At 35.4% G+C, this 21,119-nt stretch overlaps 1 protein-coding gene across 10 annotated transcripts in view; it reads right to left on the reverse strand.

Annotated features, from left to right (window-relative positions):
* Nucleotides 1-21,119, reverse strand: part of ST7L (suppression of tumorigenicity 7 like) — a 151,711-nt gene that overhangs the window by 97,416 nt on the left and 33,176 nt on the right. For all 10 annotated transcript variants that reach the window (XM_007169393.2, XM_007169389.3, XM_007169396.3 and 7 more), the window contains exon 11: nt 20,329-20,431. In XM_007169393.2, the coding sequence (XP_007169455.2) occupies nt 20,329-20,431 (103 nt within the window). The remainder of the gene's footprint in view (nt 1-20,328; nt 20,432-21,119) is intronic.

Here is a 21,119-nt window from a genome sequence, read left to right on the forward strand (position 1 = left end):
CAAATTACACTTGTACATCATCTTTATTATTAAAGTGGTCAACTTAAAACAAAATCTTTTAAAAAATATTTAGTTAGTCTTCCAAAGACTGAGGCCAGAGTACACCTCCCCTACTAGACTAGGTGTGAAACCACCTCTTTGGTTTTCAATAATTTGATACCAAATTATGTGTCATATGGTCCAAACCACATTAACATCTATTATAAGATATAAAAAGAGAAACATTCCAAAGGTGTCTTAAAAGATATATTCTCACATTTCAAATTCTAAGTTCCTCAGGTTGTTACACAAGCTAATAAGATAAACAACATAAATTAAACAGTTGAATTTGTGAAACACTTCGTAAAACTACTACAAACAGGAAGAATTCTAAAAATAATTGAAGTGGTTTTAAATTTTAAGCCTTAGGTTATTAATCAATACATACGTACTCATGGTATTAATACATCTAAAGTAATTTTTCTTTTTTGTTTATGGAATGTGCCTTTCCAACACTTACTGAGCTTAATGCTCATCTTGAATTACTCTTATTCCTATACCCCAATAAAGCTGAAATTAAAAAACAAAAAGATAAAAAGAATAATTACTCTTAGCCTTGATGTCTCTAGCTCTCTCCTCAAAGTGTAAGAATGCAGTCTGCTTATCAATTTATTTTAGCAGATGTCACAAGCTATGAGATTATTTACTAATCCAGTTTGGGGACTTAACATTTCCCAGTTTCTTAAAGGAATGCAGCAGAGGTTGTGTCCTGGTCAAGCAAAGCCCATTTGCTGCCTGGCTGGGTTCTCTACCCTTAGTGCCTTGGGCCTATATTCAGGAGGGTAATATTCTTTCTAATCCTCTTTAATCCTTGTCCATTTTTTAAAACACAGTAAAAGATCACTCGCACCAGGCGACTGTGGGAAAATGGACTCAAATAGCTGACCTCTGACACGACTCCTTATGCTCTTTGCAAGTGCACTAAGAGCTTCTTCAGTAGGAAGCAAAGAAAATGAAGCAAACACAGTGGAATCTCCATCATAAAAAGAATATCTTATTTTCAGAGAGGTTTAATACTTAAACCAAGTCCTTTCGATTAGTGTTCTGTTTTATTTTACAGATAAAAACATCTCAAATTATTTTCAATGTGTTTTAGAACCCTGAAGCTTTAGACTAAACCCTATCTTGGTAGCCACTTAGCAAATGGTAAGCAAAGATATTAAGTTAACAATTATTGAGTAAAACTTATATTATAAAAAGTATCAACTTAATATATCTAAAAATACTTTTGTGAATAGCAACTATATATCTATACTTTCACTGAGTAATAATCTAAGTGACAATTCAGAATCAGATATGGTACGTTTATTAGGAAATAATACTTCAGGATTTTATATTAAAAATCTTCACTATTTAATCATTAAAAAATTGTTTCCTTATGCTGCCTTATTTTTTATTATCATGTCTTACCTACCAGCAAATGTCCTCTACAATTTGACTTCAAAGAAATTCTTATTTTTCAGTTTCTGAAAATAGGACACTGAAATAAAATTTCACCCTCAAAATATAAAGAAAAATTTTCAGTTTAAAGAAAATATACTTAGGGACTTCCCTGGTGGCGCAGTGGTTGAGAATCCGCCTGCCAGCGCAGGGGACACGGGTTCGAGCCCTGGTCCAGGAGGATCCCACGTGCTGCAGAGCAACTAAGCCCGTGCACCACAACTACTGAGCCTGTGCTCTAAAGCCCGCAAGTCACAACTGCTGAGCCGGAGCGCCACAATTACTGAAGCCCACACGCCTAGAGCCTGTGCTCCGCAACAAGAGAAGCCACCGCAATGAGAAGCCTGTGCGCCACAATGAAGAGGAGCCCCCGCTCACGGCAACTAGAGAAAGCCCGCGTGTAGCAACGAAGACCCAACACAACCAAAAATAAAATAAACTAAAAAGACAAAAAAAAAAATATGCTTAAAATATGTAATTATAGGATTGTTATTCATTTTATCTCCTCCACAAAGTGCTACTCAAGAATTTCTGCTACTCAGAATAAGCTGTAGTCACTACACAATAGAAACCATACGCTTCATATTCTACTTCAGCACCTAGTATATTACACTATCCAAAGCAGGTCCTAAACTAAGTAACTGACTGGATCTGACATATATAGCTAAAATGTCTTCAAACTCATACCTATATTTCAGTTTTACTTAAAGATATTTTCTAACTTTCTGGGCAAACTAAAAACAAAACAAAATGAAAACAAAAAAATTCTGCTATCAAGACTTTACTTCTGTATGAAGAAGAATATGAAAGGTTAAAAACTGATGGGTAATTTGTTTTGTTTTGGTCTCTTTTTTTTTTTTTTGCTTATAAAAGTACATGCTCACAGTACAAAAATGCAAACATTGCAGAGTTACACAGAAAAGAATCTATTACAAGATTGGAGAATAAAAGAAAAAAGGAAATAAAGATTATAATCTGATTTATGTTTGTCTGGATTTCTTTTTTTTAAGCATAACATACTGATTCTACTTTTCTTAAATATAGTATCAAACTGTTACACAACTCACTTTTTACTTCACAATATATCTTGTATATCTCTTCCCATCTCTATATAGATCTAACTCATTTAAAATATAGTATAGTATTCCATGAAAAGCTGAGTTCTTTTATCAGTTAAGAAATAAGGCCATGCTGAAATTGTACTACTGTCCTTAAAAGGCCCAAAGTGACATAATGTAGCAAAACCCACAAAATATTAAATGGCTTAAAAATTTGATGGGATCTAAAATTTTATTTTCTTTACCTTAGATAGGTCTTTATAGTAATGCAGATCTAAATTACAAACATGTTTATTTACCAAACATTTATTGAATGCCTGTTATGTGCTAAGTAGACTATCAGACATAAAATGATGCTAAGACAAGAGTCCTGCTTTTTAAAAAGCTCACATATAACTAAGGGAGAGACATACAAACAGACCAAAAGAAAAAAAAAAAAGATATGATTAAGGTACTAAAGAAACAGAAGAAAGAGCCATTATCTCTGCTTGGGAAAAGTGGGAAAGACACCTCTACAAAGGAAGCAACAGATGAGCAGGATCTTGAAGAATGAGTAGAAACTTGTCAGGTAGAGAAGAGATTGAGCACATATACAACGGTAGGGAGTCATGAGACCTGGTCAATCCAGGGAATAGTAGCACTGGAGGTAAGGAACAAGGCAGAAGTGGTGAGGAGCGAGGTTGGAGACAGATACTGGGCCCAGACTATGAAGGGTTTCTATACACGCAATACTAAGGGGTTGGTCCTTATCGTATAGGCAATAGGGAACAAGCAGAGCTCTTTAGGCAGAGTAAGATTTGCTATTTAGGTAGATAACTCTGGCAACGGCCAGAGTAGAGAGGGGTTGATGGCAGGGAGACCACTGAGGAATATCTTTTAATGGTCCAAACAAAAGATGGTAGAGTATTTGAGATTCCTGTATTTCTACACATACATATCTGTATGTTTAAAAATGCATAGAAAATGTCTGGCAACATATACACCACACAGAAACAGTGGTTACGTGAGAGAAGTAGAATTGGGAGAGAAGAAACGGGATTTTTTACTTTATAAACTTCTAAAGGGTCTGAATTTTTTTTTAAAGCATTCATTACTTTTATAACAATAATAATTTTTAAAAGAATAGGTAGTGAAGGTGCACAATGAGCAGTGACAGTGGGGATGGAGTAGATGGCTAGATCTAAAAGAGATTTCATAGGTCATAATACGAGTTGGTAATTTGGAAAGAGCAGAGTAAAGGTTAATTAGAGAAGATAATAATAAAGCCGTAAGTCAAAATATAGAAATAAGGATAGAGAGGTAAGTTGGAGAAGAGACTAAAAAATAAATTTTAAAAAAATCAGTTTGAGACACATTAAAGTGTCTGAAGTACTTATTAGATACCCAGGTAAAAATTTCCACAACTAGATAGAAATGCAAGTCTAAAGGACAAGGAAGGAAGCCAGAGTTAACATATTTGGAAATAACTGGCAAATAAAATATAGTCAAAGACATAAACCAAGGCTGGTACCTAGTATGTGCTGCAGGACCTTCCATATTACCTCCAAATCACCTTCTTGTTATATCTGGAAATTGCCTGGGCCAATTTTAACTAGTATTCAACTATGGACAATATACTCAAATAATTACTCAAAGTCTCTTGCTTTTCACTAAAAATATTAAAAATTAAAGCTACTTTGGAAGCTATAGTTAAAAAGACATAATGATGTATGGTCTGATGGTATCTTTTATAACTCTAAATTCATACCTATGCTTACGCTCAAATTCACTTTAATTTTGAATTGCTTTGATCTTTATAATTTATCTCTAGATTACTTTGTTTCTATTACTTTGCAAATCTTACAACAGCTTTTGACCAAAAGCAATATAATTCTGACCTGAAGTAACGATAATGCTTTATAATCTTCCTCTTAAAAGCAGAGGTTAAAGAAAAATCTCTCTGTAGGCATCTGAAATTAAGGTACTTTGCTCTTGATCAGTCATGCACATCAAGACCAATTTATCTCTCCAATTAGTTTTCTCAGTGCACATTCTATGAGATTGGACAGGCAGGCCGAATGCAAAGATTCCACATGGAGGTGTATTATAAGGGAGACTAAAGAAAGTTCCCAGATAGAAAGTAAACAACTGCTGTATGAATAAACTGAAAGAAAACATGATACTACCTAGCAGCCTCAGGAGCAAAGGGAAAGTGATCTTATATTAAAAGGAGAGGGACAGGAGGCTAAACAGGGCATGTGCTTCAGGAAAATGACTTTCCAAATCATCCTACAGAGCAGCACCTCAAGAGATAAGCATTTCATATCTCAACCCTTCCACCCGGGCCACAGTACAATATAATGGAAAGGCAAAGGCCTCACTGTGCTCTAAGTATGGGTCACAGACTTTAACACCACTTCCCTTTTCTCCCTGTACTCCTGCTATGCCACTCAGAATCTCAACTGAGTGCCCATCTCCCTCATCTTTTACTTATGCTGCTATAATGTAAGTAGTCTGGCCAAAGAAATGTAAGCCTGCTGCTAAAGACCTAGTACCTTCTCTGATGGATGGGACTCATATAACATCCTACGGGCTTCAATTTCTGATCAGCCAGAATGGATTTTACCTTTTATGTATCGATTTATTTTTAAAATTCCCCTTGCACTTGTAAAGGCCTCCTGGCATGGTCTACTTTCTTAGCAGCACAATACCAAAACCAGTTTTATTGTAAAATAAGAAATAATAATTTTAAAAAGCTACAGATAGCATATTCCTAAACATGTACTCAAGTTGTAGAGATTTACTAAACAAGGTTTTTTTTGTTTTTAAATGTTCTACGCCACTCTTCCCTCAAGGGCTTCTTCTGGAAGACACAAACTGTCCTCAGGGTATTAAGTAATTCAAATTAGTTAATTCCTAACTGTCTCACCTAACCATCTTCACCTTCACCCCATCTCAACAAAGGAATCCCCAAATCTTATACACTCTAAAGCACTAAACTAATATTTACAAGGAAAGAGGACACACTGGAACAGCTTAAACAGGAGGAGAAAATGGTAACAGAGTATAATAAAGCAGTGATGGCCATAATAATCAATGTTGTTGCCTGACACTCAGACATTGTGTTGAGAACTTCACATATATCATCTCATTTAATCAGGAGGCATGATACGTTAACAGTGCTTTCCATGTTGAGTCAGATTCTTTTTTCTTTATTGAGGTATAATTTAAAAACAGTAAAATGCACAGGTCTTAAGTATTCAGTTCAGTGAGTTTTAAAAAACATAGCCAAGGGACTTCCCTGGTGGTCCAGTGGTTAAGAATCCTCCTTCCAGTGCAGGGGATGCGGGTTCGATCCCTGGTCAGGGAACTAAGATCGCACATGCCGCAGGGCAACTAAGCCCGCGAGCTTCAAATACTGAGCCCGAGTGCCACAACTACAGAGCCCGCGCGCTCTGGAATCCGTGCACCACAACTAGAGAGAAGCCCAAGTGCTGCAATGAAAGATCCTGGGTGCCGCAACTAAGACCTGACACAGACAAAAATAAATTAAAAAAAAAAAAGAAAAGAAAAGAAAGTAGACAAGCAACACCATCACCCCAGAAAGTTCTCCTTTCCAGTTAATACCTCTATCCTGACCACCTGAGGCAACCACCGTTCTAATTTCTACCACAATAGATCACTTTTGCCTTTTCTTGAATATCACATAAATGGATTCATTCAGTATATATTCTTTTGGACAATGCTATATTTTTAAGATTCATCCATGTTTTGCTGTATCAGTAGTTCTTTTCTTTTTATTGCTAAACAAATTTTTTTTCTCTTGGATGTATACGTTGGAGTAGAACTGGGTCATAGGGTGAGGTGTATGTTCAATTTTATAAGAAATTGACAAAGTAGTTGTATCATTTTATATACTCTTAGCAGCAATGTATTAGAGTTCTAAACGTTCCACATTCTTACCAATATTTTATCAGTATTTTTAATTACAGCCATTCTGATAGGCATGATACCTTGTAATTTTATAATGCATTTCCCTGATAACCAACGATGGTGAGCACCTCTTTATGTGTTTACTGGACATTCCAATATCTTCTTTTCTGAAGTATCTGTTCAAGGCTTTTGACCATGTTTTACATTAAAGTTGTCATTTTATATTTATATATTCTGGATTTCAGTCCTTTGCCAAACAAACTGGAAATATTTTTTTTCCTATTTGTGGTTTGCCTTTTCATTATTTTTAAAATGATGATGATTTTATTTTTATTTATTTATTTATTTTTGCCACACCGCACAGCTTGCGGGATCTTAGTTCCCCAACCAGGGATCGGACCTGTGCCCACGGCAGTGAAAGCACGGAGTCCTAACCACTGGACGGCTGGGGAGTTCCCTGCCTTTTCATTTTTCTTAACACTGTCATCAGTGAGAAGAATTTTAAATTTTTGAAAAGGCCAATTAAGAATTTTTTCTCTTACAGTTAAGTGCCTGTTGTGTCCTAGGAAATCTCTGTCTACCTCAAAATTTCAAAGATATTCTTAGATGTTTTCTTCTAGATGAATAGTTTTAGCTCTTACATTTAGGTAAATGATCTATCTCAAATTAATGTTTATGTATGCTATGAGAATATTTCATGATTTTTCCCCCCATTCATACATCTAGATGTTCCAGCACCATTTGTTGAAAAGAGTTTCCTTTCCCCACTGAACTGCATTGGTGCTTTTGTCAAAAACCAAATGACAAAATACATATAGATATATTTCTGCACTTTCTATTCTGTGATTTTGTTTTTAAGGCAAGTACCTCAAATTTAAATCTAAAAATAATAAAATTTAGAAGAATTTGGTGGTAGTAGCTAATAAAAAAAAACCTTCAATGAAATATTGCAGCAAGCTATTGCTAGATCCTAAATTAAAGTTAGATAATACTATTCTAACTGATGTGTAAAGTGTCATACTAAGAACAATTACATCTATAGTAAATCACTGATATTTTTGGATTTAATATTTATGATTTCAATCATCTGTGCTATCTCTAAACATCCATGATTTATAAAGCCATAATTTTGCTAAGGCACAAATTTCAATCATTTGTGCTCTGAGGCTTGTGCACACATGTGAGTAACTTACCAAATGAATAACCCTAGTTGACTCTTCAGCATCCATATCTCAGCAAGGTTCACGACCCATCCTCATGTTCTCATTTCAGGAGTAAAATTATATGTTATACTGGTATTTCTCAACCCATGGAGATTCACAATGGTTTTGGACCATATTAATCAAGAATATCAATGGCGGGCTTCCCTGGTGGCGCAGTGGTTGAGAATCTGCCTGCCAATGCAGGGGACACGGGTTCGAGCCCTGGGCTGGGAAGATCCCACATGCCGCGGAGCAACTAGGCCCGTGAGCCACAACTACTGAGCCTGCGCGTCTGGAGCCTGTGCTCCACAACAAGAGAGGCCGCGATGGTGAGAGGCCCGCGCACCGCGATGAAGAGTGGCCCCCACTTGCCGCAACTAGAGAAAGTCCTCGCACAGAAACGAAGACCCAACACAGCCATAAATAAATAAATTAAAAAAAAAAAAAAGAATATCAATGGTTAACTATAATAATAATGTTAAAGAATACTTTTTATAATAAAAAGATGAATTTAAAAATGTGCAAAGGACTTGAATATTTATCCAAAGAAGATATACAATCCCACTCCTGGGCATATATCCAGAGAAAACCATAATTAGAAAAGATCCATGCACCCCAACGTTCATTGCAGCACTATTTACAATAGCCAAGACATGGAAGCAACCTAAATGTCCACTGACAGATGAATGGATAAAGAAGATGTGGTACATATACACAATGGAATATTATTCAGCCATAGAAAAGAATGAAATAATGCCATTTGCAGCAACATGGATGGACCTAGAGATTGTCATACTGAGTGAAGTAAGTCAGAGAAAGACAAATATCATATAATATCGCTTATATGTGGAATCTAAAAAAAATTGGTACAAATGAACTTATTTACAAAACAGAAATAGAGTCACAGACGTAGAAAACAAACTTATGGTTTCCAGGGGAGAATGGGGGGGAGGGACAAATTGGGAGATTGGGATTGAGATATATACATTCCTATATATAAAATAAATACCTAATAAGGACCTACTGTATAGCACAGTGAACTCTACTCAATACTCTGTAATGGCCTACATGGGAAAAGAATCTAAAAAAAAGTGGATATATGCATAACTGATTCACTCTACTGTGCACCTGAAACTAACACAACATTGTAAATCAACTATACTCAATAAAAATTATTTTAAAAAATTTAAAAAAAGAAGATATACAAATGGCCAATAAGCAAATTAAAAGATGTTCAACATCATTAGTCATTAGGAAATGCAAATCAAAATCACGAGATGCCACTTCACACCTACTAGGACAACTATAGTCAAAACACAGACAATAACAACTGTTGGCACAGATGAACAGAAATTGTAACCCTCAAAAATTGCTGGTGGGATGGGCTTCCCTGGTGGCGCAGTGGTTGAGAATCTGCCTGCTAATGCAGGGGACACGGGTTCGAGCCCTGGTCTGGGAAGATCCCACATGCCACGGAGCAGCTGGGCCCGTGAGCCACAATTGCTGAGCCTGCGCGTCTGGAGCCTGTGCCCCGCGACGGGAGGGGCCGCGATAGAGAAAGGCCCGCGCACCGCGATGAAGAGCGGTCCCCGCACCGCGATGAAGAGTGGCCCCCGCTTGCCGCAACTGGAGAAAGCCCTCGCACGAACCGAAGACCCAACACAGCCAAAAATAAATAAATAAAATCAAGTAAAAAAAAAAAAAAAAAAAAAATTGCTGGTGGGAATGTAAAATAGCACAGCCAACTTTGAAAAAGTTTGGCAGTCTCTCAGAAAGTTAAGCATAGAGAATTACCATATGATCCATCAATTCCCCTCCTAGGCATATACCCAAGAGAAGTGAAACCATGTGTCCACACAAAAACTTGTACTTGAATATTCATACCAGCATTATTCATAATAGCCAAAAAGTGGAACCAACCCAAATGCCCATTCAACTGATGAATGGATAAACAAAATGTGGTATATCCATACAATGGATTATTACTCAGCCATAAAAAGAAAGGAAGTATTGATACCTGCTACATTATGCTAAGTGAAAAGGCCACATATTGTATAATTCTAAATCTACAGAGACAGAAAGTAGGTCTGTGTTGTCATGGATTCGGGGAGGGAGGAATGGGGAGTGACTGCTAATAGCTACAGGGTTTCTTTTGGGGGTAATAAAAATGTTCTAGAATCAGAGAGTGGTGATGATTACACAACCCTGTGAATATACTAAAAACCATTGAATTTAAAAGGGTGAATTATATTGTATGTGAATTATTTCAATTAAAAAAATACTTTCTATAAAACTTCTTGATGGATAATAAAAAAATGTGAGACACAAGAATGACTGAAACAGGATGCTATGGAATATTTAAAAGGTATGAAATATTTTCTACCATAAAATTTTAAAAACCAACAATTTCTATAGTAACTGAAAGATACACAATCTTTTTCTTGTTTGGTGACTAAAACAAAATGTTTATTGAACCAAAGCTATACCTAGGTAATGAAGAACAAGTCAAAAATCATGAAAACATGCTGTTCTAATTTTTTACTATTACTATCACAGTTACTGTATACTGAATTCATTCAGTAGATTAAAAAAATCTGTAAAAGCAATCAATACTGATGAAACATCTAAAGCAAATTCATAGCCTGAAGAGATTTATGTGATCTTTTTCTACTGCACTTCTAATAGCTTCCAGCTTTAACAAATTGCACAGCTCTAGACCTACAGCCATTCCTGTTGTAGTTATGTGGAAAGTAGCCAAAATAGTTCCTGCTAAAACAGCTTTACAATTTGTCATTTTACTGGTAAGATTCATACAACATTTGAAAATTTGCATAATAAATTTGTAAGAATAAAAGAAGATTTAAAAATATATATATATATTTAAGTGTCACTGTTCATTAGGTTAAGTAAGTTATCAAGACACATTTTTGAAGTCTGAGGAAGAAAACCCCTAAAGCCCTTTATGTTTGCTGGCTCCAGCTGAGAGAATCACAAATAGAGACTGTAACAGAAGAGAGAGGGAGAGAAAATATCTGTACATACCTTCATCACTTGTAAAACCCTAGCAAAAACAGCCACAAATTCCAGCGCTCTCCCAATTCATATAACACTAATGTTATTTAAGTGGGATATTATCCAAATTGTTGGAGCATAAAATTTCCCCCCTAAAACCTTAATTTTTATCCTGTTTGGTAACACCCAGCTTAAACTGCCTATCCACAAACAATAATGTAAGGTTACAGAGCCATTCAACAGTTGGATATTTTGATAGAGTTGAATTGTCAACTGGTTTTGATATTTAGGTGAGGGGAAAATATATAAATTTCTACCTATAAGTAAAAATGATTGCTTTTCAGGCAAGGCTTTACTGGGGCTAAAAATGATTTGCAAATATTGCAGTATATACATATTACATACTTATTAAATGTATATTTATATTTAATTAAATAATATATTTTACAGTTTTACTGACGTATACTTTATATATCACAAAATTTACCATTTTAAGTATACAGTTCAATGATTTTTACTAAATTTATACAGTTGTGCAACCATCACCATAAAAAGTTCCCTCATGCCTGTTTGCAGTCAATCTCCACTCCTACCCACAGCCCCAGGGAACCACTGATCTGCCTTTTGTGTCTATAGTTTTACCTATTTCATAAATTTCATATAAATGGAATCATACAATATGCTTTTTTTTTTTAATTAATTATTTATTTATTTATTTTTGGCTGTGTTGGGTCTTCGTTTCTGTGCGAGGGCTTTCTCTAGTTGCGGCAAGCGGGGGCCACGCTTCATCGCGGTGCGCGGGCCTCTCATTGTCGCGGCCTCTCTTGTTGTGGCGCACAGGCTCCAAACGCGCAGGCTCAGTAATTGTGGCTCACGGGCCTAGTTGCTCCGCGGCATGTGGGATCTTCCCACCCCAGGGCTCGAACCCGCGTCCCCTGCATTGGCAGGCAGACTCTCAACCACTGCACCACCAGGGAAGCCCCTCTTTTTTTTTTAAGGAAATATAATACACTCCTTGGCTCAACTGTAAGTATTGATGATAATTTTTTTTTTTTAATATTTATTTATTTATTTGGTTGTGCCAGGTCTTAGTTGTGGCAGGCAGGCTCCTTAGTTGCGACTTGCCAGCTCCTTAGTTGTGGCATGCAAACTCTTAGTTGCGGCATGTGTATGGGATCTAGTTCCCTGGCCAGGGATTGAACCCGGGCCCCCTGCATTGGGAGCAGGGGTCTTAACCACTGCGCAACTAGGGCAGTCCCCAATATGTTGTCTTTTTTTTTTTTTTTAATTTATTTTTTGGCTGTGTTGGGTCTTCGTTGCTGCACGTGGGCTTTCTCTAGTGGCAAGCGGGGGCTACTCTTTGTTGCAGTGCACGGGCTTCACATTGCAGTGGCTTCTCTTTGTTGCAGAGCATGGGCTCTAGACACACGGACTTCAGTAGTTGTGGCTCACAGGTTCTAGAGCGCAGGCTCAGTAGTTGTGGCGCACGGGTTTAGTTGCTCCGCGGCACGTGGGATCTTCCCGGACCAGGGCTCAAACCCATATCCCCTGCATTGGCAGGCAGATTCTTAACCACTGTGCCACCAAGGAAGTCCCCAATATGTTGTCTTTTGCGTCTGGTTTCTTGCACTTGGCATAAAGTATTTGAGGTTCATTTATGTTGTTGCATGTACTTATACTTTGTTCCTTTTTAGTGCTAAGAAGTGTTCCATTATGTGGATATATCACAATTTATTTATTCATTCACCTATCTTTGGGCTGTTTCAAATTTTTTGCTATTGTGAATAATACTGCTACGAACACTTTCATACAAGTCTTTGTATAGACATACATTTCCATTGCTCTTGGGTAAATACCTAGGAATGGAATTGATGGATCATATGGTAAGTATATGTTTAACTACACAACTGTTTTCCAAAGTAGCTATACTATTTTAAATGCCTGGTAGCAATATACGCATTTTCTCTACATTCTTGCCAACACCTGATATTGTCAGTCTATATGAGTATAGCCATTCTAGTGGATATAAAGTAGTATCACACTGTGGTTCTAATTTGTGTTTTCCCAATGACTAATGACGTTGAGTATCTTTTCATGTGCCTTCTTTGATAGCTAATTCATAAACCTTCTTTGATGAAGTGACTATTCAAATCCTTTGTCCATGTTTTAATTGAGTTCTTTGTCCTATTATTACTGAGTTATAAGAGTTCTTTATAAGTTCTGGATACCAAACTTTAAGAGATAAATGACCTGCAGTCATTTGGCTTATCTTTCCATTTTGTTAATGATAACTTTTGAAGAGCAAACATTTTAAGGAGTCCAATCTATCAGTTTTTTTTTTTTATTGATCATGCTTTTGAAGAAATCTTTGCCTAACCCAAGTTCTGTTTCCTTCTAGAAGTTTTATAATTTTACCTCTTACATTTAGATCTCTGATCCATTTTGAGTTAATTTTTTATTTGGCATGAGGAGAGGGTCTAGGTTGTTTGTTTGTTTTTCATATAGACACCTGATTTTTCCAGCACCATTTGTTGAAAAGATTATCCTTTCCCCATTGAATTGCACTGGAACTCTTGTTGAAAATCAACTGACCAAAATTATGTGAGTTTATTTCAGGATTCTCTATTGTCTTTCATTGATCTACATTTCAACCTTCATGCCAATATTATACTATTTTAATTACTGTAGCTTTAAAAATGTCTTGAAATTGGGTAGTATAAGTCCCTCTAACCTTACTGTTCTTTCTCAAAATGGTTTTGGCTATTCTAGATCCTTTGCATTTCCAGATAAATTTCAGAATGAGCTTGTCAGTTTTTACAAACAAGTCTACTAGGATTTTAATAGGAATTGCATTTAATCTATAGATCAATTTGGGGAGAACTGTGATCTTAACAATAATTAGTCTTCTAATCCACAAACATGGTATATATCTCCATTTATTTAGGTCTTCTTTAATTTCTCTCAGAAGTATTTTGGAGTATTTCACTATATGTGTGTGTAGGTTTTTAAACTCAAAACAAATATCACTAAAAGCATCACAGATTATTTAGACAGATTCAATATGAAGGTTAATATATATTACATATCCAACAATTTATTTTTATAATTTGGGCAATGCCTGGGATTTCCGCTACCCTCCCCTCACCCATGTGGCTCTGGCAGTACTTTTGAAAACCAATGCACAGTGCACACCATCAGAATTGTTACTGCTGAAACTGACAAAGGACTAATCTCCAAAATACACAAGCAGCTCATGCAGCTCAATATCAAAAAAAACAAATAACCCTATCCAAAAATGGGCTGAAGACCTAAACAGACATTTCTCCAAAGAAGATACACAGATTGCCAACAAATACATTAAAGGATGCTCAACATCACTAACATTAGAGAAGTGTAAATCAAAACTACAATGAAGTATCACCTCACACCAGTCAGAATGGCCATCATCAAGAAATCTATGAACAATAAGTGCTGGAAAGGGTGTGGAGAAAAGGGAACCCTCTTGCAATGCTGGTGGGAATGTAATTGATACAGCCACTATGGAGAACAGTATGGAGGTTCCTTAAAAAACTAAAAATAGAACTACCATACGACCCAGCAATCCCACTACTGGGCATATACCCTGCGAAAACCATAATTCAAAAAAAGTCATGTACCACAATGTTCATTGCAACTCTATTTACAATAGCCAGGACATGGAAGCAACCTAAGTGTCCATCGACAGATGAATGGATAGAGAAGATGTGGCACATATATACAATGGACTATTACTCAGCCATAAAAAGGAATGAAATTGAGTTATTTGTAGTGAGGTGGACAGGCCTAGAGACTGTCATACAGAGTGAAGTAAGTCAGAAAGAGAAAAACAAATACCATATGCTAACACATATATATGGAATCTAAAAGAAAAAAAATGGTTCTGAAGAACCTAGGGGCAGAACAGGAATAAAGATGCAGACGTAGAGAATGGACTTGAGGACACGGGGAGGGGGAAGGGTAAGCTGGGACAAAGTGAGAGAGTGGCATGGACATATATACACTACCAAATGTAAAATAGCTAGGTAGTGGGAAGCAATTGCATAGCACAGGGAGATCAGCTCGGTGCTTTGTGTCCCCCTAGAGGGGTGGGATAGGGAGGGTGGGAGGGAGATGCAAGAGGGAGGGGATATGGGGATATATGTATATGTATAGCTGATTCACTTTGTTATACAGCAGAAACTAACACACCATTGTAAAGCAATTATACTCCAATAAAGATGTTAAAAAAAAAAAGAATTGTAACTGCTGAGAATACATTTTACGTAAGAGGGTTTTTAAAGCAGAAAAGAACCACCACAGGGAAGAGACAATCCCTATTTTGTTATTTTGAGTGGGAATTAAATAAAATTTTTAGATATCAATGGTGTATTTAATTTGAATAGTTCTGATTAATAACTGCTGCTTATCTTCTCACACAAGGAACAGATTTCCACCCCATCCTGGGTAATAACAATAACAACCACTTCTGTAAAGCTTATTACGTGTTAGGCACTCTTCTAAGCACTTTAAAGATATGCACTCATTTAATCTTAATAACAACTCTAAAAGGTAGGGAATATTATCCCCAGTTTACACATGAGGAAACTCAAGTCTAGAGAAGTTAAGTAACTTGTCCAAGGTAATACAGCTAGGAAGTAGTGGAGCCAGAATTCAAATGTAGGCAGTTTAGTTGCTGAATCCGTTCTCTTAACCACTCTGCAGCATGAGAGAGCAGAGCATTTCATATACAAGTATTTTTAGACCTCTGCTTCCAGTAATGGAAGACTGGGTAACTCAGATGAACGCTCCCAGACAGCTAGAAAAGCCGTCAATTTTTAAAAATTGAATCAAATACATCAGAGAATTAACAAAGGGTAGAGAATTACCAGGCCACAGTCCAAAGACAGCAGAAAGCAGAGAAGTAAGCCACACCTGGGGCTTCTTTCACTATAGGGACATTTGACAATTCTGGAAAAGACAGCTAGGAGGCTGTTCAGTATTTCTGCCAGTTTCATAAGGCTACAGGAACAAAAGTTGAAGTCCAAGACCTGTCAAGAGTGAGAGCCTAGCAAAACCCTCAGGATTGGACTGGGACTCTGAAAGGCTGCATCTTAGGAATAAGCATGAACCAGAAATAAACTGAAACTTTCATGGACTGCAGTCCAGTTTCAAGTCATCCAGGTATATCAGAAAGTTTCAATCCCTGAAACTGAATTAAGGTGATCCTGCCCTACAAATGCTTCTTCCAAGCATCTAAGGGCAAGGAAAATCCTCTATGAAGGAATATAATATTATCTGAGATTTTAAGCTATTTCTACAATTTTTCAAATAAAATATCTGGCACATAGTGAAAGAAAATCAGGCATAAGAGAAAAGACAATATGAACATGATGCAGCAGAAAAAAACAGATATTAAAAACAGATACAGAGACGTTCTAGATATTGGGATTATCAGAGAAAGACTTTAAGATAGCTACTTTATTTTCAAAGAGATAATAGATTATATTTAAACTTTTGGCAGAGAATTCAAACCTATAAATAATATGAGAGATGTGAAAAATAAATAGAAATTCAAGAATTAAAAAATGTTTCAAAGGGGTGAAATCACACAAAGTATGTTCTCTGGCCACAATGCAATTATGTCAGAAATCATTGATAAAAAGACAATTTTCATATGTTTTAAAATTAAGAAATACACGTCTAAATGGAATAAATATACCTCTAAATCAAAGAGGAAGCCATAGTGGAAATTAGAAAATATTTTTGAACTAAATTATAAAAAAAATAACGCTATAGTATGCAGTTAAAATTGTACTTAGAGAGAGGTTTATAGACTTAAGTGGATATGAAAAAGAAATTAGAAAAAGAAAGACTAAAAATTAATGAGTTAAATACCTTTATAAGAAGATACAAGAGGGACTTCCCTGGTGGTTCAGTGGTTAAGAATCTGCCTGCCAAAGCAGGGGACACAGGTTCATGCCCTGGTCCGGGAAGATCCCACATGCCACGGAGCAACTAAGCCCATGTGCCACAACTACTGAGCCTGTGCTCTAGAGCCTGCGAGCCACAACTACTGAGCCCACGTGCCACAACTACTGAGGCCTGCGCACCCAGAGCCCGTGCTCTGCAACAAGAGAAGCCACTGCAATGAGAAGCCCACACACCGCAACAAAGACCCAACGCAGCCAAAAATAATTAATTAAAAAAAAAAGAAGATACAAGAAATAAAAAAAATAAAATGGGGCCAAAGAAAGTTGAAAGAAGGCCGTAAAGAGCAGAAATGAATGAACCAGAAAACAAATTGCAAAGAAGATCAACAAAGCCAGAGGTTGGTTCTTCACAAAGACTAATAAAATTGATAAATCCCTGAGGAATCCAATAGAGGGGCAAAAAAAAAAGGTAGCCAGTGTTATGAATTAAAAAATGGATGTTACAACTGATTCTGCACATATTAACAAGCTAATAAAAGGATTTTATGGAGTGAAGTAAGTCAGAAAGAGAAAAACAAATATCGTATATTAATGCATGTATGTGGAACCTAGAAAAATGGTACAGATGAGCCAGATTGCAGGGCAGAAGTTGAGACACAGATGTAGAGAATGGACATGTGGACACCAAGGGGGGAAAACTGCGATGAGGTGGGGATGGTGGTGTGCTGAATTGGGCGATTGGGATTGACATGTATACACTGATGTGTATAAAACTGATGCCTAATAAGAACCTGCAGTATAAAAAAACAAACAAAACAACTAATACTAAACTTTCATTGGGTTATTTGTATGGAAATATGTTAATATAAATGTTTCAGACATTACATGAAATTTCTAAAAATCTTATATTTGTATTTGTATGGAAATATGTATGGAAATATGTTAATATAAATGTTTCAGACATTACATGAAATTTCTAAAAATCTTATATTTGTATTTGTATGGAAATATGTATGGAAATATGTTAATATAAATGTTTCAGACATTACATGAAATTTCTAAAAATCTTATATTTGTATTTGTATGGAAATATGTATGGAAATATGTTAATATAAATGTTTCAGACATTACATGAAATTTCTAAAAATCTTATATTTGTATTTGTATGGAAATATGTATGGAAATATGTTAATATAAATGTTTCAGACATTACATGAAATTTCTAAAAATCTTATATTTGTATTTGTATGGAAATATGTATGGAAATATGTTAATATAAATGTTTCAGACATTACAGGAAATGTCTAAAAATCTTATATGTTCTGGTATAATGTTATAAGTAATAATCCTAGTTATTACTTTAAAATGTATATCTCAGAAATAACTAATTTTCTTGTCAACTGCATTATTATGAACTTTCATCAAATCTTTAACCATGGTCATTTTTAAGTCTTTTGTCATTTACAGACAGTTCTGGGTGTACTCTGATGATTTTGCAAATATGTTCCTATAAAAGGGTTTCATCTTCAAGAAATTCATGGAAAAGACTCTGACAAGTACAGGTTTCTGGTAACTGACTGTACTGCTGAACTGAATGAATAAGCATTTTCAGAACTCTAATGAAAAACTGATGAACTCATAAAAGTGCTAACAAAAGATCAAGATGAAAAAAAAAAAGAAATTAATTACATGGGACTGAGTGAACTGATGAGGATGAGTATAATTTTTGTGACTTTCTGTCTGAATTAAAAAAAAAAAAATCCCACAAGGACTCAGAGGAAAAGAATATACAAATCAATTTTCACTGCAAAGTAAAGGAGCTGTTACAGTGGAGGATTACTGGACTGAATGTCAATATTATGACATAGTATAACTGTGTTTCATGTTTGGTAATTGCAATCATTGTTGCTTTTGTTGTGGTCATCCATGTACAATGCTTGGTGTCAGTCTATTTATCTCTTGTAAAAATAAAATACAGTGTGTGTGTGTGGAAAAAAAAAAAAAACAATATAGGAAAATTTAAAAAAAAAAAAAAAAAAAAAAAAAAACAACAGAAATTCTCTCATAGGATTGTTCTGAGGATTGAAAGGGATAAAATATATACCACCCCCTTCACATGGTCTCTGGTCTACAGTTAGCTTTCAGGAATGGTACCCAGCACAGCCCTAGCACTGTTAAGCACTCAATAAATACTTGATGAACAAAAAAAAAAAAAAAAAAAAAAAAAAAAAAAAAAAAAGGATTTTATGAAATCTTTATGCCAATAAATTTGAAAATTTTGACATAATAAATTCCTAGAAAAATACAACTTACCAAAAACTAACACAAGAAGAAACAAGAAATGTGAATAGTTATGGAATGGTTAAAGAAATTGAATTTGTAATTAAACTATTAAAGATATGAAATTTGTAATGAAAATTCTTCTCACAAAGAAAAATCCAAAATCAGACGGCTTTATCAGCAAATTCTTCCAATCATTGAAGGCAGAAATAATTCTAATTTTTACACAAATTATTCCAGAGAATGATAAAAGAGGGACAATTCCTTAACTTGTTTTATAAAGCCAGCAATAAAGGGAAAGTATAGACTAAAAATATAAGAAAAGAAGGAAAAACAATTAATTAACATAATTAATGTCAGAATGGTGGTTACGTTTAGGTAGGAGGGAAGAAGTTGTAATTGGGAAAGGGCAGGTGGGTTTCTGGGGGCTGACAACGTTGTTTCTTGACCTCAGTGGTAGTTTCCACTCATTTGCTTTATAATAAATCATTAAGATACACATTTCTGTTTTTTACACTTTGCTGTATATGTATTACAATTCACACTAAAATTTTTATTGAAATTTATGGGACCAGTTTCACTTAATGAGAGAATGGCATAAATATTTGTTGACTCTCATCCTTAGATTTCAGTAATATTCTTGACTCTGTCTTTACTTACTCTAACAGACTTACAACTTGAATTTCTTCGAGATTATTTTTTAGAGGTTAATCCTTTAATGTTTACTAGTTTCCAAATTCCACTAACATATTATACTGGAATCAACAGTTACAATTACTCTTTTAAATAAAGGCATATTCTTGAATATTCTATACTCCCTAACTTGGAGCATTGTTTTTAAAACCCAAAATTTCACCTTGGGTTGTAACACACAAAGATTAACCAATGATCTGTATGTCTGCAAGGTGTACAACATTAAGACAAATGAGATGAGTACAGTTCATCTGGGACTAAATAAACATCAACTCAGCAGTTTTTCTGGGAACTTTCACATCTGTTTCCTAACACTGATTATTTTAATCTATTTGTCTTCAGTCTTTGTCTACCCAGCCCTCGTTCAAAAGCATCTGTCTAGTGTAAAAACCTTTTATAGTAACAGGAAATTTGATTTAATGGTCTGAAATATGAATGATCTTTTATTAGGACCAAGCCATTTTATTTCTTCTCTATAACTATAGTAAAAGGAACAGCTAAGTGAACATATTGTACATCAAATTTTATTTTGACAGCAATTATAAAGCCTATACTGAAATACTGCTCCTATCCACCTTTCTAAATTCTTTTTAACATCCCCTTTAGGGCAAACACTAAGCATCAAAATATAGCAGACTAAAACAATTCTGCCTCAAATTACGGAGACCCAAACTTTGGTCTACACACTGTTGTCAATTTGATTAACTTAAATAAAAATAGTATTTCTATCATAAAGTTTCTTACTTTTGGAACATGAGGATTAAATTCCACAGCTCTATGAATTGCTTCCACAGCATTAATTTCTGCTGTGCTTAACCCTCTTCTGGAGGCTGTTTCTGGAGAGAATCTATAAGAAAACCACAAAATGAAGAAATAAATATTTAAATAAATATTTTAATCAATTAATTAATTGAGATCGTAATCTAGCCCCCTAAATCAGAGGTTTCTGGTGATGGCCAAAGTCAAAGCCAAATAGCTACTAAACATAAAAGTAAAGCCTTTGGTTCAACATATAAAGGAAGGCAGCATAAGAAATGGAAATCTTCAAGTTAAGGTGAAGAAAGCCTTCAGAAGTCCATTAAAGGCACACTTTGGGCAAAGTAATAAAATAAGAAATGCTACACAGGGACATCTAGAGAATCTCATGAAATAGAAGTACATTCTTATCAAATTTTCACTGTTCACAGACTGTGAACAATCCATTCTAATTCATATCAAGCCACAGTAATCTAAGGTGAAAGAAAGCAGTTGCCATTTGGTTGGTTTCTGAATAACTTACCTGTGGAATAAAGAGAAATTCATTAAGGACAGCCAAAAATACAAGGAAATCAGAATAACTCAGAATTATAATCTCAAAACAGATAACATGAAACCTATTTCCCTACCACACACCTTACCATTACCATCAGAGCTACTATGTACTGGATGTACTTTCTATCTAGCATTGCTTTGGTCATTTAACACATACAATCCTCACACAACCACCCTACAGTATTATTATTCTCATTTTACAGATAACGAAGAAACTCAAACTG

This window comes from Balaenoptera acutorostrata, chromosome 1 (assembly GCF_949987535.1).
Source record: "Balaenoptera acutorostrata chromosome 1, mBalAcu1.1, whole genome shotgun sequence".
NCBI lineage: Eukaryota > Metazoa > Chordata > Mammalia > Artiodactyla > Balaenopteridae > Balaenoptera > Balaenoptera acutorostrata.